This window comes from Podarcis melisellensis (assembly GCF_964234715.1).
Source record: "Podarcis melisellensis genome assembly, chromosome: 3".
NCBI classification, from domain to species: Eukaryota; Metazoa; Chordata; class Lepidosauria; order Squamata; family Lacertidae; genus Podarcis; species Podarcis melisellensis.
In genome coordinates this window covers 20,278,087-20,303,138 of record NC_138530.1, presented here as the reverse complement: position 1 = coordinate 20,303,138, position 25,052 = coordinate 20,278,087, and the positions used below count along the sequence as shown (strand labels likewise).

The 25,052-nt window shown below is 43.0% G+C and overlaps 1 protein-coding gene across 1 annotated transcript in view; it reads left to right on the top strand.

Moving 5' to 3' along the window:
- Window positions 1-25,052, top strand: part of PRKCE (protein kinase C epsilon) — a 302,630-nt gene that overhangs the window by 190,194 nt on the left and 87,384 nt on the right. Inside the window, exons 3-7 of the mRNA XM_081903955.1 lie at window positions 13,862-14,021; window positions 16,160-16,194; window positions 17,422-17,507; window positions 19,525-19,654; window positions 24,053-24,195. Coding sequence (XP_081760081.1) covers window positions 13,862-14,021; window positions 16,160-16,194; window positions 17,422-17,507; window positions 19,525-19,654; window positions 24,053-24,195 — 554 coding nt within the window. The remainder of the gene's footprint in view (window positions 1-13,861; window positions 14,022-16,159; window positions 16,195-17,421; window positions 17,508-19,524; window positions 19,655-24,052; window positions 24,196-25,052) is intronic.

Below are 25,052 nucleotides of genomic sequence, written 5' to 3'. Positions count from 1 at the left end.
CCTCCTGTGTTCTTGCTCAGGTCCACTGCTTGAGCTTCTTCATAATCCCCCCCCCCAAAAAAAGGAAAACCCCACTGAAGATGAATATGGAAATTGTGGTTGTACAAATCATAATTGCTTATCAAACCACAGTTTGATAACTAACAATTGTGTTCACAAAGCAGTTTCCAGTATTTGGACAAAACAGGAACCCATGGCTTGATGCAAACCACAGTCAGAAGTTTTGTGCGCAAAGGATAGAGGAAGAGGAAGGTGTGCAGCTCATGGGCTTTTGTCATTGCATCTGAATCAGGCTGCCTTTTATATGTAAATAACACAGTATTCTGAGATCCGGTGATGGTTGAGGTCTGTATACTTAGGTCAAACTTCAGGTGCAGTGCCAGAGAAGAGGGGCTAGCAATTCATCTCATTCCTTTGCTTTCCATAGGACCTAGTCAAGGCAACATTTTGGTGAATTGTTTCTGTTTGCAAAACTTTCATAAAAAGGTGACATGAGAGAGGCCTGTTGGATCAGGCCAATGGTCCATCTATGTAGTTCCAGCATCCAGTTTTCATGGGGGCCAACAAGATGCCTGTGAGAAACCGTCACAAGAACACTCTCCCTTCCTGTGGTTTCCAGAAACTGGTATTTGAAAACATCCCTGTCTCTGAGCACAGCCACCATCATTTTCTATTGCATCTCAGCTTTCTAATGATAGCAACTTGCTAGAAGTCAGTGACAATCTATTTGTCGTAACAAAACTTTGAAATATAATATTAGCTTCTTTGTCGAAAGGTATTTATATATCTATATCTATCATCTATATCTATCTATCTATCATCTATCTATCTATCTATCTATCTATCTATCTATCTATCTATCATCCATCTATCTATCTATCTATCTATCTATCTATCTATCTATCTATCTATCATCTATCTATCTCTATCATCTATCTATCTATCTATCTATCTATCTATCTATCTATCTATCTATCATCTATCTATCTATCTATCATCATCTATCATCTATCTATCTATCATCTATCTATCTACCATCTATCTATCTATCTATCTATCTATCTATCTATCTATCTATCATCTATCTATCTATCATCTATCATCTATCTATCTATCATCTATCTACCATCTATCTATCTATCTATCTATCTATCTATCTATCTATCTATCTATCTATCTATCTATCATCTATCTATCTATCTATCATCTATCTATCTATCATCTATCTATCTATCTATCTATCTATCTATCTATCTATCTATCTATCTATCTATCTATCATCTATCTATCTATCTATCTATCTATCTATCTATCTATCATCTATCTATCTATCATCTATCTATCTATCTATCTATCTATCTATCTATCTATCTATCAATCATCATCTATCTATCATCTATCATCTATCTATCTATCTATCTATCTATCTATCATCTATCTATCTATCATCTATCATCTATCTATCTATCTATCTATCATCTATCTCGCTTTACTGGCTGAGGGAGCCGGCGTACAGCTTCCGGATCATGTGGCCAGCATGACTAAGCTGCTTCTGGACAACCAGAGCAGCGCACGGAAACGCCGTTTACCTTCCCACCGGAGTGGTACCTATTTATCTACTTGCACTTTGACGTGCTTTTGAACTGCTAGGTTGGCAGGAGCAGGGACCGAGCAACAGGAGCTCACCCCTCGTGGGAATTCAAACCGCCGACCTTCTGATCAGCAAGTCTTAGGCTCTGTGGTTTAACTCACAGTGCCACCCGTGCCCCTGTATGTACACACATACAGTCCTTTAAAAGAATATTCTAGCAATAGCCATGGCTGCACAAACCAGTACAATATATATTTTATTTTTCCTCTACCAGAAAGGAAGTTTTAATGCTTTTTTTTTTGGCATTTTAAGCATTGAATTATTTTATCTTATTCTTTATTCTGTGAGCCACCTAGAGAACATACACTGATGAGCAGCCGTACAAATCCAGTAAATAAACAGAGGCTGCTCTTGAAAGGTATATTATTACTTGAAGAAAGGTTCAAAGTAACTTTTCTCCCACGTACCTTTGATTGATTCCTCCGCAGAGCTTTCACATACTTTGTGCAAAAGTCAACCCTCGGTGAATGCTGTTGGGAAATCGGCTTTTAAGGTCTCCTTACCTTCATAATTAAAAAGAAAAACATTTGATACTGTTTTAATTGCCAGGCTAGAGTGACCCCCAGTGGTGTGCAAGAATAATTTTGATGGCTGACCTGGAGGGAGATGAATCACTTATGTGGGCCTGAAGTAACAATTGTACGATTTGATTCCAGTATGAATGGTTCGCTATAAATAATCTTAATTTTTGTGTGTGTGCCCATGGGGCTCATTCGTTTGCATAAGTAGAGTTAGGAACACATTTTTAGCAACACTTAAAAAAAAAGTGTGAAAAACTGCCTGATCTGAACTTTTTTGGGGGAACATTAACAGACTTTTACCATGTTAGAGCTATTTTATTTCTCCAACTGTAGCATTTAAATATTAAAGGTAAAGGGACCCCTGACCATTAGGTCCAGTCGTGACCGACTCTGGGGTTGCGGCGCTCATCTCACTTTATTGGCTGAGGGAGCCGGCGTACAGCTTCCGGGTCATGTGGCCAGCATGACTAAGCAGCTTCTGGCGAACCAGAGCAGCACACAGAAACGCCATTTACCTTCCCGCCAGAGTGGTACCTATTTATCTACTTGCACTTTGACGTGCTTTCGAACTGCTAGGTTTGCAGGAGCAGGGACTGAGCAACACCCCCGTCACGGGGATTTGAACCACCGACCTCCTGAGCGACAAGTCCTAGGCTCTGTGGTTTAACCCACAGCGCCACCCGCGTCCCTTACATTTAAATATTAGTACCTATTTAATAATCCCATTGCCCAGCCTGCTTTCTGGTAATGCTCATTTTACTTTCAACACTCAATCCTCTTTCTCATCTCTTCTTCAGAGATGCTGGTTATCCCAGTCTCAGTTCATTCTCCACATCTCCTACCTACTGCCTGACAGTAGGATTTTGTAGATGTTCTGGAATATTGTTCCATCTTTTATAGGATACTGGGAAGAGTCTCATAATCAAAGACACCAAATCTCGTTTCCCTCCTTGGATGGTTGCACATTTTCCCCCACACAGAATGGCTTATGTCCTGTTGGCGTACTCACAAGGAGCATGGGCCGGAACACAGCTTGTCGAGCATCCATTACTTTTGTGTTGGTAGCTTTACACTTAGGGTGCAATCCAACCCAAACCTGGCACTTAAAACTCCCATTCCTTTCAATGGGAGAGATTTTGAGCACTTGATCAAACCTCTCCCTTTCACAAGGTGGATAAAAATCAATGATTTTTTGTTAAAAATCTGATTTTTAAAAAAATTTAAATCAGATTTTTTAAATAAAATGCTTTTGTAGCAAAAATCTTTCTAAATATAGTTTTCTATTTAAGTTACATGATAGTCCAAAGGCTATTCATCAGGAAATAAGGATTTAAGTTTTTCGTGTGTGCTAAAACTCAGTCTAAGATTATTATTATTTTAAAATCGTTTAACCACATCAGTTAACAAACATGGATAAATATGCTATAATGTTATTGTTTTAGTTAAATACATTGTTTAAATTGTTATTAAGGAAATGATTATTTTTCTCCTTCCAATAAAGTACAGCAGAAAAGTTGTCCAAATATAAACAGTAATTTCATAATTACCTGTCTTTGTATTTCTAACAGTATAACCAAATCAGTAATTTTTTATGTAACTGTAAAAACTACTCTGAAAAGTTATTTTTCCAAAAATGAAACCTTCATCTGGTAGTAAATATTAAGATTATTCCGGCAAGAATGAGTCTTTCTGTAAAAAAAAAAAAAAAAGATTTAAATCAAGTCTTACTGACTAGTGATTTAAATGATGATTTAAATCAAATCCACCCTGCCCTTTGGTACAAATGGAACTTCAAAGTGCTTGACTGGCCAGGACCATTCCTTATGTGTAAATGTAGAATGTACATGAATTCCCTACATATGTGAGATATATTTTCATTTCTCCCAGTCTTTGAACTATTAAAAGGTAAAGGGACCCCTGACCATTAGGTCCAGTCATGGCCGACTCTGGGGTTGCGGTGCTCATCTCGCTTTATTGGCCGAGGGAGCCGGCGTACAGCTTCTGGGTCATGTGACCAGCATAGAATCATAGAATCATAGAGTTGGAAGAGACCACAAGGGCCATTGAGTCCAACCCCCTGCCAAGCAGGAAACACCATCAGAGCACTCCTGACATATGGTTGTCAAGCCTCTGCTTAAAGACCTCCAAAGAAGGAGACTCCACCACATTCCTGGGCAGCAAATTCCACTGTCCAACAGCTTACTGTCAGGAAGTTCTTCCTAATGTTTAGGTGGAATCTTCTTTCTTGTAGTTTGGATCCATTGCTCCGTGTCCGCTTCTCCGGAGCAACAGAAAACAACCTTTCTCCCTCCTCTATGTGACATCCTTTTATAGATTTGAACATGGCAATATTTGCGCACGACTAAGCCGCTTCTGGCAAACCAGAGCAGCACACGGAAACGCCGTTTACCTTCCCGCCGGAGCGGTACCTATTTATCTTTTTTTTTTATATATATATATAAATATTTATTAAGGTTTTTGAATAAAAGAATACAATAATAATGAACCTTATTGCTTTGTTTTGACAAAGTTTCATAATATCCTTGAACTTCCTCACGTTTCCCGCTCCCACTTGCATCATTCATAAATTTTTGTCCAGCAAATTATCGTCTTATTTCCAAATCTGTAACCACTTACTTAAGTACAATAAAATAATTCTCCTGCAAATTTGTTTCTCTTAATCTCTCTTATCACCAATTCCTGATCTATTTTAGTGATGGCCAATTATTTATAACCAAGCATCCTTCTTAACATTCCACTAAATCACAATATTTCTGTAAATAAATCTTGAATTTCTTCCAATCTTCTTCAATCCTTTCTTCTCCCAGGTCTCGGATTCTGCCAGTCATCTCCGCCAATTGCATATAGTCCATCAGTTGCCTCTGCCATTCTTCCAGTGTGGGTAGATCTTGAGTTTTCCAGTTCTTAGCGAGTAGTATCCTTGCTGCTGTTGTTGCATACATAAAAAATGTTCTATCTTTCTTTAACACCTTCTGGTCGGCAATGCCCAAAAGAAATGCCTCTGGTTTCTTAGTAAAGGTATACTTAAATACCTTTTTCAGCTCATTATATATCGTTTCCCAGAAGGCCTTCACTTTAGGGCAGGTCCACCAGAGGTGGAAGAATGTTCCTTCATTTTCTTTACATTTCCAGCATTTGTTATCAGACGAATGGTATATTTTGGCAAGTTTAACTGGGGTCATGTACCATCTGTATATCATTTTCATTACATTTTCTTTCAAAGCATTACATGCAGTAAAATTCAACCCAGTGGTCCACAACCTTTCCCAGTCCTCAAACATAATGTTATGCCCAATATCCTGTGCCCATTTTATCATAGCCGACTTAACCATTTCATCTTGTGTATTCCATTTCAACAGCAAGTTATACATTCTTGAAAGTACCTTAGTCTTAGGTTCTAACAATTCTGTTTCCAACTTCGATTTCTCCACCTGGAATCCTAACTTTTTGTCACTTTTAAAAATTTCCTTAATCTGAGCGTAATGTAACCAGTCTCGCACTTTATCCTTCATTTTCTCCATACTCTGCAATTTCCAATTATCTCCGTCTTTTTCTAACAGTTCCCAATATTTTGGCCAGTAGGCTTCCATATTGGGTCTTTTCCAAGCCTTAGCTTCCAAAGGTGAAAGCCACCTTGGAGTTTTATTTTCCAATAAGTCTTTGTATTTTGTCCAGACATTAAACACTGCTTTTCTGACAATATGGTTCTTAAAGGCCTTGTTGATCTTAGCTTTGTCATACCACAAATATGCATGCCAACCAAAAGCATTGTTATAACCTTCCAAATCTAACACATCAGTGTCTTCGAGAAGTAGCCAATCTTTTAGCCAGCAGAAAGCTGCGGCTTCATAGTACAACCTTAAGTCTGGCAGGGCAAAGCCCCCTCTTTCCTTCGCATCTGTTAATATCTTAAACTTGATTCTGGGCTTTTTGCCCTGCCAGACAAATTTGGAAATATCTCTCTGCCACTTCCGGAAACACTCAGTTTTGTCCACAATTTGCAATGTTTGAAACAAGAACAACATCTTTGGCAGCACATTCATCTTAATCGCAGCAATTCGGCCTAACAAAGAAAGCTTCAGTTTAGCCCAACTATCCAAGTCTCTCTTAATTTCAGACCAACATTTTTCATAATTATCCTTAAATAGACTCAGATTTTTGGCTGTTATGTTGACCCCTAGGTACTTTACCTTCTTCACCAATGATAATTCTGTTTCTCTCTGAAACCGTTCTGACTCTGTATCTGTCATATTTTTCCCCAACACCTTCGTTTTTTGTTTGTTTAACTTAAATCCTGCGACCTGTCCAAAATCATGTATCAGTTGTAATACTCTTTTTGTACTAGATTCTGGCTCCTGCAATGTCAAAACTAGGTCATCTGCAAAAGCTTTAAGTTTATATTGTTTCGCTCCGACCTCGGTACCTATTTATCTACTTGCACTTTGTCATGCTTTCAAACTGCTAGGTTGGCAGGAGCAGAGAACGAGCAACGGGAGCTCACCCTGTCATGGGGAATTGAACCACCGACCTTCTGATCGGCAAGTCCTAGGCTCTGAGGAAATGATTTGTAGTTGCCTAGAAAGTTGCTTGTATGGTATTTTCATGGACCCCGTCCTTTATGAACCTCTCTATTAAAATTAAGCCAGAAAGGTGAAAACTCATGTTTTTACACTGGAAAGGCCATAATTAAATGTGACCAAGGTTGTGGTTGCTTTTTGTCTTGCAAACTTACATGTACCAGTCAAAGCCTCTCTTACTACCTGAGATATCTAGCGTCGGCTTAACATGCACACATGAATTTTTTTTTGGGGGGGGGACATTCAACACGTTTAATCTGCGGTCTCCAAGTAAAGCTCTCTCTCCCCCCTCCCCATGCTTTGGCAACTGATAATTAGCTGGCTAAACTTCTAAATCCCCTCATTTGTGCTTAGCTAGTTAATCTAGATTTCAGCTAATGCATTTTGGCACTTCTCTGCTGGATCAAACCTTCTCACTAAATTTCTTCCTAAATTCCATTGGGCATGCACAATAAATTAAGTTAAGTAATGATTTCTCATTACTTGATTGATTTTGCTGTGCTAAAAGGGACTATTTTAGAGTTCTAGGAAGCTGAAGTTGGGAGAAAATATATATATATATGAATGTGCATTTCTGAGGTTATTTAATCTAAAAATGGCACCGCACGTTATTTCCAAGGTTTTAAAAACCCTGGGAACGCAGATGGAGGAGATCATAATTTATCTCTATGCGAACATTTTGAAGCTACCACTCATCCATCTATCTCAATATTGTCCAAGACCAGCTGCAACCCTCCGGGGTCCCAGGCAGTGGGAGAAGAGCTTGTGTGGCACAATGCTTAGACTGTTGGACTCATACCAGGGAGACCAGGGTTCTTATTCCTTTTGCTCAGCCACATGCAGTGACCTTGGACCAGTCACTGTCTGTCAGCCTAACCTACCTCACAGGGTTGTTGTGAGGATGAAATGGGGAGAACCATGCGTTCCAGCTGGAGCTCCAAACAGGAAAAGGTGGGATTAATTTTCCAACAAGGGGTTGCTGGAAACTGAACTTGGAGTCCTCGTGTGCTCTAGCACTGAGTTAGCACTTCAAAGTGGGCTGCAGTTTTTCTATATCATCTATCTATCTACCTATCATCTATCTATCATCTATCTATCTATCATCTATTATCTTATCATCTATCTATCTGTCTGTCATATATCATCTGTCTATCATCTATTTATTTATTTATCTATCATATATCTATCTATCATCTATCTCTATCATCTATCTGTCTATATCTATCATCTATCTATCATCTATCTATCTATCTATCTATGTCTATCTGAATTTTAACAGGGAGAAATGTAAAGTATTGCACTTGGGGGGAAAAAATGAGAGGCACAAATACAAGATGGGTGACACCTGGCTTGAGAGCAGTACATGTGAAAAGGATCTAGGAGTCTTGGTTGACCACAAACTTGACATGAGCCAACAGTGTGACGCGGCAGCTAAAAAAGCCAATGCAATTCTGGGCTGCATCAATAGGAGTATAGCATCTAGATCAAGGGAAGTAATAGTGTCACTGTATTCTGCTCTGGTCAGACCTCACCTGGAGTACTGTGTCCACTTCTGGGCACCACAGTTCAAGAAGGACACTGACAAACTGGAACGTGTCCAGAGGAGGTCAACCAAAATGGTCAAAGACCTGGAAATGATGCCTTATGAGGAACAGCTAAGGGAGCTGGGCATGCTTAGCCTGGAGAAGAGGAGGTTAAGGGGTGATATGATAGCCATGTTCAAATATATAAAAGGATGTCACATAGAGGAGGGAGAAAGGTTGTTTTCTCCTGCTCCAGAGAAGCGGACACGGAGCAATGGATCCAAACTACAAGAAAGAAGATTCCACCTAAACATTAGGAAGAACTTCCTGACAGTAAGAGCTGTTCGACAGTGGAATTTGCTGCCAAGGAGTGTGGGAGTCTCCTTCTTTGGAGGTCTTTAAGCAGAGGCTTGACAACCATATGTCAGGAGTGCTCTGATGGTGTTTCCTGCTTGGCAGGGGGTTGGACTCGATGGCCCTTGTGGTCTCTTCCAACTCTATGATTCTATGATCTATCTATCATCTATCTATCCATCCATCCATCCACCCATCCATCCATCTTTTATTTATTTATTTGTTTGTTTGTTTGTTTTGCATACTGACCTTCATCCATAGATCTCAGATCACAACATAAGAATGCGCAATTTTTATAAAACCACAAAATACATAATAAAAAAGCAAGAACAAAGATTACTACAACTCCCACCTCCCTGGGGGAATGGGGGCATCCAAAATACTATGCAAAGGGTTAGTGCTGTGATGTTATATGCCTGAGACAGTTTTTGTTTTCATTTGGTCCAGTTATCAGCTGTTTCGTGCGTTTTAACTGTTAGAGCAGCAAGTGCGCTGCGTTATGCTGATGCTTGAAGCCGGTCTGTAAATATTAGTCAGTCTCTCATACAAATTCATGTAAATATGTTTCAGTAACGTATGTATTATCTGCCTGTCTTATGCATTCAATCCGACAAGAGCAAGCGCACCAAGTAAAACTCATCTCTTGCTTTTAAACTTTTAAAAGAAAGAGTCTTGCGTAGTTTCCCCCCGTTACACTACAGTCCAAGAGTGTCCCTGCAGACGGCAATAAGGCGGTAACATCGGGGAAGCGTCGCAGAACAACGAATAAAGGAAAATGATGTGTGGATGGCCCAGTGTAAATCTGCCACTGATGCGCTGTTATTAAACCAATGACATGTTGCAGAATTTGTTTAGTCATTTACTGGGGCCGACTCTTCGTGACCCCATGGACCAGAGCACGCCAGGCACTCCTGTCTTCCACTGCCTCCCGCAGTTTGATCAAACTCATGCTGGTAGCTTCGAGAACACTGTCCAACCATCTCGTCCTCTGTCGTCCCCTTCTTCTTGTGCCCTCCATCTTTCCCAACATCAGGGTCTTTTCTCTTCTCATGAGGTGTCCAAAGTACTGAAGCTTCCAGTGAGCACTCAGGGTTGATTTCCTTAAGAATGGATGCGTTTGATCTTCTTGCAGTCCATGGGACTCTCAAGAGTCTCCTCCAGCCCCATAATTCAAAAGCACCAATTCTTCGGCGATCAGCCTTCTTTATGGTCCAGCTCTCACTTCCATACATCACTACTGGGAAAACCATAGCTTTAACTATACGGACCTTTGTTGGCAAGGTGATGTCTCTGCTTTTTAAGATGCTGTCTAGGTTTGTCATTTCTTTCCTCCCAAGAAGCAGGCGTCTTTTAATTTCGTGACTGCTGTCACCATCTGCAGTGATCACGGAGCCCAAGAAAGTAATCTCTCACTGCCTCCATTTCTTCCCCTTCTATTTGCCAGGAGGTGATGGGCCCGGTGGCCATGATCTTCAGTTTTTTGATGTTGAGCTTCACACATTTAAAGAAATGCTCGCCTCGCACTTCCCTCACACAACAGTGAGCATGGGCATAGGTGAGCAAGACCTGACAACTCATGTGTAGGAGAAGCTAATTGTAGGAACCATCCCTTAGGGATTATGTTTGCAGGAAAGGGTTCTGCCAAATGTCTGGTATAAAGCAATTGCCCGTAAATTTCTCTGTAATGGAAACAAATGGTGGATGAGTCAGAATCATGTTTTTTTTGTGTGTGTTGGTATCAGTGAGACATGCCTGGAACAATTCTGGGCAAGGATCCTGCTGGGCTGGACTAGGATCAGCATGCTTGGGATATGTGAGCAGGCTTGCAGAAATGGACGTGGTCCTTTGCAGGATTAGGCACGTACAGGATATTGAGGACTAAATAAGGGAGAAGACGTTGGCAGTTGGACTCTGTCCAATCTGGATTCCAGCCTTGGTTTTAAGTGGAGAATTATTTGATCACCTTGGTAGGTGACCTTCGCCAGGGAGTATCTATCCCTGGTCCTGCTGGACCTCTCAGGAGCTTTCAGTATCATTGGCCGTGGTGAATTTCTGGTATGTCTGTCTGGGATGGAAATTTGGGGCATCGTCTTTAGAGAACTGCAGAATTCAAGCTATCAAGAATTCAAGCTTTTTGCTTTGGGGGCCTCTAGGCTATAACATGCCATGTTCATGAATTGTAATCATCATCTCCCTGCTTTTTTACCTTCCCTTTGCCTACTCTTATTATATGATACTTAATTATTTTCATTATTTTATACATAGTGGGTTGTATATAAGTTAATATATACAACGTAATTTCTGAAGTGGCTGGTTGTTTCCTTGTGAAAGCTTTGTCATCAAAAGCTCATTCATAATTAGTCTTAAGGAGCCGCCAAATGAATTTCTCTCTATTGTTATATTTATTGTTTTTCACATGTTCTAGTAATTTTGCAAGCCCTTTGAATTTATAAAGAAAAGTGTGGTATAATAATAATAATAATAATAATAATAATAATAATAATAATAATAGAATAAGTGGCCCTCTCTGCGGAGTTGAGGCTATTAGTATTATGAATATTAATAACATTACTTAAACGCTAAACTACGCATTTTATTTTTTTAAAAAAATACAGTGGCTAGGTAATTTAAAGTCCTCCTTGTATTTCTCCATAAGCGCTTGATGCTACGCAGCTGCAGAAAACAAGATCTTTTTAGGCCCCACAGCAGTGCACTTGTAGAGAGCAGCCTTATTGAGTTTCCAGGCAATTGAATCAGAGTTTGCTTATTTATTTATTTTGCTGATTTCTAAATCAGATATCAGAAGCATATGGTATAATAATAATAAAAATAATAATAAATCCCTATTAGTTCCCCAGCAAGTTGAATTCATTAAAGTCCGTGTCACCGTTATCAGATGTTGCTTCACAACCCAGTGAGTGTATCAGGATACGAACCCTCTGGTCTTGTCCCCTTGGATGTCTCCCTGATATTGACAGTGGTTGGTTCATAACCTCCCACCCCCACCCCCAAGCCAAAAAGGATGTGGGTGGACACTGAGTGTGTCTCACTCAGTGCAATGTAACACAGCTGGAAGCCTCAGCACACGGCTTCCCTTTGATGGTGGCGTCGCAGCTGGAAGCCAAAAGTTGTGTGTGTGATCTCTCTGCCTGTTGCAGTCCCCCTGCAGCTTTTGGTTTAGCACAATAGCTAAAGAACAAGGAAGAGACCACAGCATCCCAGTTTTCGGGGTAAACGGCAGAAGGAGAAACAGTGTGAAAAGAAAGAAAACAAATGGGATCATCGCTGGCCCTTGTACAGTATATATCATCCTGCTTGCTCCTTGAGAAAATATGCTGAGTGTTTGGCAATTGAAATTAAATACGGCGATGGAGCCGCTCGTTTCCTTGCCTTGAGAATCAATTTGTATCTGATGCAGACAGTGTGCTGACACTCCAAACTGCTTCAATTTGCATTAGAAAAACCCTGCAGTTTCATTAAGAAAGGAGGCGTAATAAGATTTAGTTTCTTGCAGCCAATTTCTGTGGGCTGCTGGAAGTGAACAGTGGGGCAGAGAGCTGGAATCTAGCCTTGATCTACTAGGGCAAGAAGCCCCCTTCTGGCTTAGCAAAGCATGTTCTCCTTCATGGAGAGCACGTGTTGCGGTGGGGTCTAACAAGACACCCACTCTAGGTTAATGGGTGGAACCGTTTCGGTGGCCATGACTGTGACTGGGCCAAGTTGGGTTGTTGGGGAGATTTTGATGTTACCATTTAGAGGGTTGGCCCAAAGGTTATAAATTCTTGGCACACAGCTTTTTCGGCCTCTTTTGCTTCGTGCATCGGATCGCCTGCCCACCATCCCTAATTTAGGGCTGTTGCGTTTGACATTGCTATGCCTGTCATGGGATTGTCTGCTTTTGGGGCAGGGGCCTGGTAGGAATTTTGTCCATTTGGCAGATTGGCTGGTGCCATTTGGTTTTTGCCTACTGCGTAGCAAATTGCCACAACTTGTAAGGTTGCGGTTAGGCATTGGTTAAAATTTGGTTGGTGGTGGGGTAAGGGTTGGCTGTTCCTGCCCCTCCAGTGCTGCTGCTGCAAGAGAATTCCGTTAAAGGAATCCAGGGGTTTGCCATACATTTGTCCGTATCCCTGGCAAGGGGCTAGGGCCATGCAAGCCCTTGGGAGCATGGGGGAGGGGTGACGGTATGGTGCCCAGCCCCATTCTCTCCCCAATATTGTTTTCCCTTACTGGCTTTTGCTGGAATCCGGAAGTCAGTTCTGTCCCGGGGTGGGGACAGATAGTCGGAACCGATGCCTAAGCAACCGCTCGCATTATATATTTTAATAAAATTGTGGCCAAAATTATGCCAAAAACCTTAAACAAAAATTCTGAGTGAATTGTGATTTATTTAGGGGGATGGCTTGGGGGCCTTGACATGCAACAGTGTCTGAGGAGGGGGTGGCACACCTGTAGCGCCCGCCCCCCCTGGCGGCTGTGATCTTGCCAAGATAACCAAGGTATTCCAGAAGCATCCGTGGTTTGGGCGAGAGATAAACTTTGGGGAGGTGGGACAGTTCTCGCCTCAGATATTGTAAACCACCCTGTGATCCTTGTATGAAAAGTGGTGTAGAAATTTAATAAATAAAATAAATAACGCCAGCCAAGTATGATGAACCAGGCAAAACTTTGGGGTGGTTTGACGCAGAAGTGGAAAGAAAACACCAATGAAAGAAGAATGGATTTTAAAGTGAATGGGCTATGTGGAGCTGGTGACACTAACAGAAAAAAAGAAAAAAAACCAACATGACAGAGTATACATGCCCTTTTTTGGAATATCGGGGGGGGGGAATAATTGGATGAAATTGTGAGCAGGATTTGAAATATGAGCAGCAGTAGAAGACTGATAATATATGAAATAGAAGAAAATGTCTTAGGTGAAATGTTTATTAGAATGCAGTATTTAAAAGGGGGTGGGATTAAGAGCAGCATGGAGGGAAATACAGGAAGTCAAAGTTTAAAGAGAAATGTATAACAGTCTGAAATATACATGTAAAGATTTTTAAGTTTAATTTAAAAAAAAACAGACTCCAGAGGGAAATAAAAAGAATTGTGGTCGTTTGCAGCCACGGTGCAATGTGAAAATCAAACTGCAACTGTGCATTCTCTTCATTCTCTCACCAGCTTTCATATCTGAGATGTTCCTTTCCTTCCTCTCTCTTTTGTTTTCTCTAGCACCCAAAGACAATGAGGAACGAGTGTTTAGAGAGCGGATGCGGCCCCGGAAGCGCCAGGGGGCAGTGCGACGCAGGGTCCACCAGGTTAATGGGCACAAGTTTATGGCCACCTACCTTAGACAACCAACATATTGTTCACACTGCCGAGATTTTATATGGTAAGTATTTTATGAGGTGTCATTACTGGGCATCGGCTAGCTCAGGGGAAGACCGAATTAGGCCCAGAATGGGTCCCTGCTTGGCCTGCAAAGATCCCCCCCCCCGCCCCAACCAGACTCCGCTGCCCTACACCTGGTTTCATATGTGGTATCAGGTGTGGTGCAGGCAGAGCTGCAGGCATACAGAAATGATTAGAAGCCTTAAAATGCACTTCTGGTTGGCCCTCATCAAGCCAGTCAGTTGATCAGCTGCCCCAAGTGGAGCTTGCTGAAAGGTAAAGGACCCCCGGACAGTTAAGTACAGTCAAATTTGACTATGGGGTGCAGCGCTCATTTCCGCTTTCGGGCCAAGGGAGCCGGCGTTCGTCCACAGACTGCTTTCCAGGTCATGTGGCCAGCATGACTAAACTGCTACTGGCGCAGCGGGACATCGTGATGGAAGGCAGAGCGCACGAAAATGCTGTTTACCTTCCCACCACAATGGTACCTATTTATCTACTTGCACTGGTTTGCATTCAAACTGCTAGGTTGGCAGGAGCTGGGACAGAGCAATGGGAGCTCACCCTGTCACGGGGATCCAAACCGTCGACCTTACGATCAGCAAGCTTAAGAGGCTCAGTGGTTTAGACCACAGTGCCACCTGTGTCCCTACTTGCTGAAAGTCCGAAGCTTACATGCTAGTTAGAGCTTGCATGCTGGGATTGGCTGTGCTACAGGGTTCCCAGTTTGGGGAACTCCATATTGCAACTGTTCTCTGCTAAAGCAGGCTTGGATTAAGCACCCTTCGGTGCCAACAGGAAGCACTGGTGGGGTTGGCACTGACATCAAGCCCTCAAGCAGGGCTTGCTATGAACACAAATCTTCCTTTGCATTCAATAGTTTTTGGTAAAGCAAAAAAACTTTGGGGCAATTGGCATCAGTTCTATGCCAGGTAATTGACAGGTGATTGACCCCAGTTACCACTCAAAATGGCCTATGGGTGCAGGTGGAGGGAGGTACGGATCCAGCCCACCCACCAGATCCCGTTCTCCACCTTTGGGCTAGCTTGTTGTGTTGCATGATAGCATGTGGGTTGCTTCAATTACTGCAAATCCATTCTTTTCATCGAAAAGAAGGTAACTATTGTTGTGGTTTCCGCAGCTATTTGATAATATAGAACCAAACTTTTTGCATTCTTTCTGCACACCTTCTTTGGAGTAATCCCCATTGAGTATAATAGGATTTTCTTCCAAGTAGGCATGCGTAGGAATGGGCTGTAAGATTTTTAAGCCGTTGACTCGTTCAGATGAGGGATTGGTCAAGTGCACTGAATTTTACCCGTCCCCAGCTAGCAATGAGAAGGTTGTCTGAATCATACCAATGTGTGTGTGTTTGCATACATGGCAGAGAGAGGGTTTTTTTCTAGATCTGTAACACTAAAACTGCAGAAGGTAATGCTCAGCTGGCCCTACATCTATCAATAATGTCTCTTGTGGCAGGGAAAAGCTCCTCAGCCACAGTGTCTCTGATCTTTGCAGGACTAAAATATAGGAAGAAGCCTTTCAAGCTTTCTTCTTCTCAGTTGCAACCATTTCAGCAGGGCTGGCTAACCTGTGGTCCACAGATGTTGCTGAATTACAGCTCCTATATAATCCCCGGCGGTTGTCCATGCCAGCTGGGGCTGATGGGAACTGGAGTCCAGCAACATCTGGAAGGCCCAAGATTAGCCTGAATTAAGGACTAAGAGGCACCAGATCTGCAAGACCTTTCAGGGCTTTTGAGCATGTGTGGCTGTGCAGATAACAAACAATACTTTCTTTCATGTAAGAGAGAGAGAGAAAGAGAGAGTGTCAGGGTTGCGGAGAAATTGGTTCCTAAGGAGCCTTAAGAACTATCTATTTTCATTTTTGGCATGGGATTTTTGGCAAAGTATAGCTTGGTGACATTTCCAAAAATGATGGAGGGGGAAAACAAAGGGAAGAATTCCATCTGTAGAGCCAAGAGAGGAATCTCCTTAAATAAGTTGGGTTGCAGCCAGTACATTCATCTCTGGTCCTTGGCTGTGTCTCTCTCTTGACCATGTCAATGTTGCGATGTGAAAATATACCTCCATTCCCGATTCCTAATTTGTGCTCTGTGTGTTTGTTTTTCATCTCCAGGGGAGTAATAGGAAAGCAAGGGTACCAATGTCAAGGTAAGGAAAATTTGACATACAAATATAAGATCTGTGGTGTAAGTTATAAGGAGCTAGCATCTTTGCCATTCATTGGTTCTTGGAACAGGATCAGTGATCAGTCGCCATAAAGGAATATAAAAGACAGCAGGATCAACCAATCAAGTGAACAAATAACATTCAGCTCGGAGTTGTGATATTTAAACAAATAAAGAGCCCCTGATTATGCAAAAGCAACTTAAAAGAAATTGAAAAATTGCCCAGTAATACCTTAGAGACCAACTAAGTTTGTTCTGGGTATAAGCTTTCATGTGCATGCGCACTTCTTCAGATACTCTTTAGATATCTGAAGAAGTGTGCATGCACACGAAAGCTTATACCCAGAACAAACTTAGTTGGTCTCTGAGGTGCTACTGGACAATTTATTATTATTTTTTATTTATTTTGGCGGCGTCACACCAACATGGCTACCTACCTGAAAGAAATTGGTCCTTAATGCTTGCTTCTAGGTGAATAGGCATGGGCCTTTAGAAACCTCAATGAGAAAAGAGTTTCACAAGTGTGGGGCCACTACTGAAAAGGCCCTTCCTCTCATAGCCATAAGTTTAATGGACATCAGTGACAGGCACAGGAGCACAGCACTGGGGATGTACTGCGGACAACTTGACACGAGTGCAGGTCCCAAGCTGTTTAGGGCCTTCAAGATCAAAAAGGAGCACTTTGTGTTGTGAATTCGCAGGATCAATTTGTGTGCCACGAGGGCCCCATGATTCTCTTGATAGCAGCATTGGAACAGCATGCAATGGGTTGCATTCAGCAGAGTTGTCCCGTTTGGGCAAGGACCTCTGCTTGCACAGCAGAAGTTGCCGTCCCTTTCATACCCCAGCAAATCCCCAATATCCCCAGTCTTCTCCAAAGAGTTGGTAGGAGAAAACCGGAAGAGATTTCAGGGACAGAAGTGGGGAGGAGACTGAGGGGAAGTTCCACTAGATGCAAACAAGACAACTTGGTCGCAGCCTCCCCCTCAACCCTTTCCCAATTCAGCTCAACCCTAGACCACCCTCTTCAGTTAAGAAGTATATTGCTGAGGTTTTTCAGTTCCTCTGGGACTGGTGGGTAGGAATGGGAAGCAACCCTCCAGAATTTCCCTTTTCCTTTTTCGTTTTCAGTTACCTCATCCCTTCTGGACAAAATAATAAAACTGCCTTTGTGAAAACTCAAACTTGATACGGTTTCTCTTGTTTACAGTTTGCACTTGCGTAGTCCATAAGCGATGCCATGAGCTTATAATAACGAAATGTGCTGGGTTGAAGAAGCAGGAAGCCCACGATGAGGTAAATATTTATAGAACAAATGCTCTAGATAAAAGGGAGTTGTGCTGTTTTGTGGATTTTTCCCCCCCATATCTATAAAGTCAGGCCAAGTCACTGTCACCTCCCCTGTTTGTTAAAGAGAGGGAGAAGGAGATGGATCCCGACTGCACCCTTCTAGTCTCTCTTTAGTCCACCATTTACTTTTTTGCATGACTGAGAACCGTTGTGCACAATTTCCCTGGGAACTATTGTCAATGTTTGTTTTTAAAAGAGGGCCAACTCTGAATTCTGAGAATGGAACTGGATGCTGGCCACCCGAAGCGGTGGCCCTGTCTCCAGAGCCTGCTCAAGAAATTCTGCCGCCTGAAGCAAAAGACAAGATGGCTGCCCCATTACCACTCCATATACAGAAGCCAACCAGACTGGCAGCTGAATCCCATTTCAGCGCTGATGATGTGTCTTTGTCCTCTGCCGTCTGTGGTTCTACAAGGTTCCTGTGCACAGCTTCACACCCAAAGCAGTTTGCATTTCCAATTTTGAATTGGCAGGGTGAATCTAGACTCAGGGTAGAGCTGACAGTGTGCACAATCTTTCTCTCTCTCGCCTTCTTGCAAAAAGTAGAGTGCCGCTGCAGTCTGTTCTCTGGGATGCCCCACCCCATATCTCAGTTTTATTTCAGAGAGCCATTGCACTACCATCTTCTGCCCCCCCCCCCGGAGCTTACAAGCCAGTGTTTGTGCTTTTAAAAGCCATGACCTCTTGTGCCAGATGTTAATCTACCAACTTGTGCCATCCTTCTATGCCAGCGGGGATATGGAAGTTCCTGTGTAGATTTACATTCTCTGGCTCCAGACTACAGGAAGCTTTAAAGCATTTCTGAATTGGTGCTCTTATTGTTTTAAAGAACTTCTGGGTAGAAGCCAGCGATAAGAAGTGGGTGGGAATATGCCATGTATCTCCATCTGCAAGTGGAACTTTTTAAAACAACCAGAAGATTATTTATGTAGCACAAGTGATTCATTTAGGGACAATGTTGGTGCTGATTTGCAAACGGCATTTGGTAGGATCCCGATGTTCCTTGAAAGATGACCAGAGGGTCTTAGTAAGATTGGTAAGCTGACCCGAACCACTCTGTACTGCTGATATTCCCCTGCAACATGCATAGAAAGCTGCCTAATACAGTCTCAGACTGCCGTTCCACCTAGCCCAATACTGTCTACTCTGACCAACAGCAGCTCTCCAGGAGTTCAGGCAGAGCCTCTTTCTCCTTGTCTGCTGCCTGATCCTCTTCACTGGGGACCAAAGATATTCAGTAGCCTGGGATTTTCCACATGCAGAGCATACTCTCTATCGCTGCACAGTTAAAGGTAAAGGTAAAGGGACCCCTGACCATTAGGTCCAGTCATGGCCGACTCTGGGGCTGCTGCACTCATCTCGCTTTATTGGCTGAGGGAGCCGGCGTACAGCTTCCGCGTCATGTAGCCGGCATGACTAAGCCTCTTCTGGCGAACCAGAGCAGCACACGGAAACGCCGTTTACCTTCCCGCCGGAGCGGTACCCATCTATCTACTTGCACTTTGATGTGCTAGGTTGGTAGGAGCAGGGACCGAGCAACGGAAGCTCACCCCGTTGCGGGATTCGAACCGCCGACCTTCTGATCGGCAAGTCCTAGGCTCTGTGGTTTAACCTACAGCGCCACCCGCATCCCTCCCTTAAAAGGTACAGCTTACTTCCATCACAGTATCCTTGATTCACAGAATCAAAGAATTGAAGAGTTGGAAAGAACCACAAGGGTTATCTAGCCCAGTGCAGGAATCCTGCCCACAGCTGTCCCTGGGTGGGCACAAACCACCAACTTTCTGGCTAACAGCTAGACCCACTGACCCACAGAAGTCCACCATTTTGCCTATGCAGGGATTAGCACTTGGGGAATTGAGTTACATATGGAAAATGTAGAAGTACTTTGTAAGGCCTTCACTGGAAAAGACTAGACATACCAGAGTGGTGGTTTTTGTGTGTTCTTGTGATTTTCTGCCAGGTGGGCTCCCAGCGCTTCAGTGTCAACATGCCTCACAAGTTCAGCATTCACAATTACAAAGTGCCCACCTTCTGTGACCACTGTGGTTCGTTGCTCTGGGGTCTTCTGAGACAAGGTTTACAATGCAAAGGTAGGTTGTGCTTCCTCCTTCGGGCTTGTGCTTAATAATAAGCAAATATAAAATAAATATTAAAAATAAAAAGCAAATAATAAAACAAAGCCTGCTTTGCTTATTATGCAACACAGCTGTTTTATTACTTGTTGTGGAAATTTATTTGGATGCCTATATTTCATGAATTTTGCATTTTCTTGTATAGTATCATTATTTATGTCTGTTTGTCACTTTATACACACACACACACAAAATCTCAAAGTGACTTTAACAGGATAAAATAGGAACAGATAAAATAAACAGAAACCAAGAAAAGTTAAAACTTTCCCCAAAATGCTCATCGAACAACACAGTAACCTATCCCAAGTGCTTCACATATGCTCCTTAATGTACACGCCATTGCTATTCTTTTAGTATTAGGTTCATAAAGATTTGTACAAATAACAAATTGCTTTAAAATGCACTACCGTACCATAGAAATTCCTGGATTCCCCAATTACATTTCATAGAGAGTGGGGTAGCCAGAACCCTGGATTTTTTCCCATATGAACTCACACATTTAGTGGTTAGCTTCTCATTCTTTGCCATCTCATTTTCGCACCGGGAACAATTTATCTGCAATAGCAACCTTAAGTGGAGGAAATCAAAACATGTCTGCATCTGAGTTAAAGCCCCCCGTTTTTTTTAAATATACCCACTTGCATGCCTGCAGCAAGCAGAACAAAAACAACCCAGAATAATTCAGAAAGAGAGAACAGGATAAATGGAGTTGGTTGGCAACAGCTGCTGCCAACCCAGTTGGCTTATTCAATTCTTGGCAGATTTGTAGAGATGCCTCCCTGTCTCCTTATGTTCACTTAATTGGATTACTTGGACCCTTTTTTTAACCTTTTAATTTATGATGTTTTGGGAACATGCAGGGTTGTCCTACTGCGGGTGGTCACAGAATTCAAAGTAAGCTCTGAAGTATCTATGGCTGCTTTTATTAGGATCTGTTTCTGAAACCAGAGGCGTATTGCTTTCCCTTGGTTTTGGTTTGATCTTGCAACATAAGGTATTCAAGGAGCATCCTACTAAGGCAATGCTTCTGAATCACAACAGCTTTATTTAAAAAAATCACAGCGGTGGTGGGAGACAGATAGGAATGTCAACTTTTTGAAAAGGTTGTCCTATAAGAAAAAAATAAATAAGTGCCCATATTAGGAGTTTGTTAGGCCAACAAAAATATCATCAATTTTTTTTTGCAAGCTTTCAAGTTCCCCAGAACACTTCATCATAAATTTAATGGTGGATCGTCTCCCTCCTGCCTCTTATCAGGAGTGAGTAGCATCTGGTTGTGGGATTTGTGGAGACGGAGGTCCAGCCATTACGTGTTTCTTCTTCTCAGGAGTTTGGGGTACAAGATGAAAACTGCAAGCACCTGAAAGTTCATTTCCCACACCCCCATCTTCAAAACTTACTAGATGCAGCCACGTACAGCTTGACTAACACCAGCATCCTTTTTATCCCCCCCCCATCCCCCTTAAGTTTTGTTGTAACACCTAGTCTGAAGAACTCAAAACATTTGCACACCATTTTATGAAGTTTTGGTTGGCCTAGTAAACCTACGGCTCTCATATGGACTTTGGACTTTTAGGAAAGTTTCCTTCAGTGATTTAATTCTCATTCCAGTAGCAGTTGGAATGGAAGGACAAGGATGGGGAGCCTGTGCCCCTTGCCCCAATAAATTAATAGAATCATAGAATAGCGGCATTGGAAAGGGACTCCATGGGTCATCTAGTCCAACCCCCTGCAATGCAGGAATCTCAGCTAAAGTATCCATGACAGATACAATCTCTGCTTAAAAACCTGCAATGAAGGGGAGTCCACCACCTTCTGAGGGAGACGGTTCCACTGTCAAACACCTCTTACCTTCGGAAGGTTCTTCCTGATATTTAGTCAAAACTTCTCCTCTTCTGTAACTTGGATCATCAGTTCGAATCCTATCCTCTGGAGCACGATAGGATAAACAAACTTCCTCCATCTTCTGTGTGACAGCCCTTTAGATATTTGAAGATGGCTACTATGTCTCGTGTTGTTGGGCTCCCAACTCCTATCAGCCCTTGCTAGTATAGCTCATGATAAGGGTTTATGGGTGTTGTAGGCCAACAATGTTTGGAGGGTTGCAGATCCTTCATTCTTCTGTTAGAATGATCATTAAATTGCTTCAGTGTGATGAAGCAACTAGTCCCTTGAGCAACAAACAAAGGACCCAGGTTCAAATCCCTATGGAAGTGCAGTGAATTATTGTTCTGGGCGGTGTTTGGATTTGTATCTCTAAAAGCGTGCAGCATCGAGTTATGCTTACATTTCTGTACATTTTCTTGAGCTTTTTTTCCCTCCACAAGAGGGCACTCGCATATAAGGTATAAGGCTCCAGCAGTCTGTCAACAAATGAAGAGTCTCAATGTTAAGCGGCCCAGTTATTTGCTGCTTCCTTTGATACATTCGCAGCCAGAAATCAATGATGTATTTGGCAGGGGGAACATGTATATTCGTTTATGATTAATGGCCTTAGCTTCGATCTGTATAGTGAAAGGCTTGACGGCTGATTGGATCGTCCTCTGCCTCTGCCATTGCTCATTGCAAAACCCACCCCCCCACACAAAAAAAGGGCTTTTCAGTAGCAAGCTGAGTTATAAGTGGTTTATGAAAAGGCTGGGTTGAGAAATGTGAGAGATGTGGACAGAGATGGAAAGAATGATGAGAACAGAAGGCGTAATGGAGTAGAGCTGGAAAGGGAGGGATAGGTTGGCCAAGATTTCAGAGCGGCCTGTGTTGTTTCATGGGGACATGGGAGCATAGCTGTCAACGTTTCCCTTTTTTAAAGGGAAATTCCCCTATTCTGAATAGGATTCCTCGCAAGAAAAGGAAAAAGTTGACAGCTATGCACGGGAGAGTGAACTGTGAGGCACTTCGAGACAAAGTGGGTTATCAGGATCTGCTGAAAATATAATGGCAACAAAATACCTTCTCTTCCTCAGACAATTCTGTCTGGGCACTGCAGTATACCTGTCAGGGAATTTACATCTAAAGCGCCGCAGGTGCAAAGGCTCCCTGAGGTTGAGAGAGCAGTAGCAGCGGAAGAGGGAACCAGTAGAGGGCGAGCAAGAACTCCAAGGGAAAGTGAGTCGGAGGGATGGCTCAGAGACGCTTCAAGCGAAACCAGTGGGGAGGTCTCAGGACCTCCTATAGGGACACCCACACCTCGACGGAAACTGTCACGCCGAGAGGCCAGACGACGTGTTTCCGTTAAGGAGCTTTTATGTTGGAAACGTTTCCGAAAGCAGCCACTTTCGGATTCTACTAGTGATTGACGCAGCCATGCTGGAGGGGCTCCGTCACAGGCAGAGGTTTGAAAACCTGATCAAACTCTGAGGGACTTGCATTTTACGCACAAGCAGCTCATCGTCCCATCACAATACCCCTCTCAGAGTTACCATTCCCAGCAGCCTTTTACAAAGTAAGGTAAAGGTAAAGTGACCCCTGACCATTAGATCCAGTCGTGACCGACTCTGGGGTTGCCTCACTCATCTTGCTTTATTGGCCAAGGGAGCCGGCATACAGCTTCCAGGTCATGTGGCCAGCATGACTAAGCCGCTTCTGACAAACCAGAGCAGTGCATGGAAACGCCATTTACCTTCCCACCAGAGCAGTACCTGTCTATCTACCTGCACTTTGACGTGCTTTCGAACTGCTAGGTTGGCAGGAGCAGGGGCCAAGCAACGGGAGCTCACCCTGCTGCGCGGATTCGAACTGCCGACCTTCTGATTGGCAAGTCCTAGGCTCTGTGGTTTAACCCACAGCGCCACCCGCGTCCCTTTTACAAAGTACAGTGCTCATATTTCTTTGAGGGAAAGAATGTGCTTTGATATAGTGAGGTGGCTTTTTAGGGTTAATAAAAAAGTGGCCCTCAGAGTGATTTGGGTTGTGCGCCACTGTCTCGTGCCTCCTAGACGGTGTAAGGATGTTTCCCTTCATCCTGTGCTGCTTCATCTTTCACAGACAAGATGGCTGCCTGTCTCTTCACAGCCCATTAATCACATCTTTTCTGTCAGGTTTGAAGGAGAGACCTGAGCGAACAAGCTCCCAGAGGCATTGCTAGCTGGCTGCTGTTGGGAACATACTGCTGGCCTAGATAAACCTTGGCCTAATCTTCAGAAGGCAGTTCTCGTGTCCCATGATATGAAACGATCAGTCATGGATCCAGCTCAGCGTTTTCCCCATTGAAATAATTTTCTTGTTTCAGGGAAGGTTGCTGCACTTCAGCACCCTGATTTCCACATGGTAAAGACAGATGTTGATGTTGACGTATCAAAAAATGATCTAATCCAACTTGGGTTTTCTCTTCCTTTCCTCACCTGTTTTAAATTGCAGTTTGCAAGATGAATGTACATAGACGCTGTGAAACAAATGTGGCCCCCAACTGCGGAGTGGATGCGAGGGGCATAGCTAAAGTACTTGCTGACCTGGGTGTCACTCCGGATAAGATCACTAATAGTGGACAAAGGAGGAAGAAGGTAATCATTCTTGCATGTGAACTAATGACCAGTGCTGTGCAGAACATTTTCTTCTGCATTTTTTGTAACCATCCTCTGTCTATTAATGAGAAAAGTAATTGCATATGAAAATGAGCAAGGGGAGTAAAAATGTTAATGAGGGCTTTTTTGCTGCATTTAGCTTATGTTTGAGTTGGCCAAGGGATTTTATGAGATTCTGATTACAGGGTCTTGGTCAATTTATATGGGGAGAGCTGGTCCTTAAAATATACCGTGGTGCCCCGCAAGACGAATGCCTCGCAAGATGGAAAACCCGCTAGACGAAAGGGTTTTCCGTTTTGGAGGTGCTTCGCAAAGCGAATTTCCTATGGGCTTGCTTCGCAAGACGAAAATGTCTTGTGAGTTCCTGCGGGTTTTTCCCCCCCCCTTTTTCCCAAGCCGCTAAGCCGCTTATCAGCTGATCCGCTAAGCCGCTTAACAGCTGATCCGCTAAGCCGCTTAACAGCTGATCCGCTAAGCTGCTTAACAGCTGATCCGCTAGGCCGCTAAGCTGCTTAACAGCTGATCCACTAAGCCGCTTATCAGCTGATCCGCTAAGCCGCTTAACAGCTGATCCGCTAAGCCGCTAATAGCGCTAATCCGCTAATGGGCTTGCTTCGCAAGACGAAAAAACTGCAAGACGAAGAGACTCGCGGAACGGATTCTTTTCGTTTTGCGAGGCACCACTGTATTGCGGTCCTGAGCCATTTAAGTCTTTCTGTGTCTAAACCAGCACTTTTAAATGGGCCTGGAAACTAATTGGCAGCCAGTGCAGTCAGACCAGGGTCAGTGTTATATGCTCAGACCATCTTGCCCTAGTGGGCAACTGGGCCACCAAA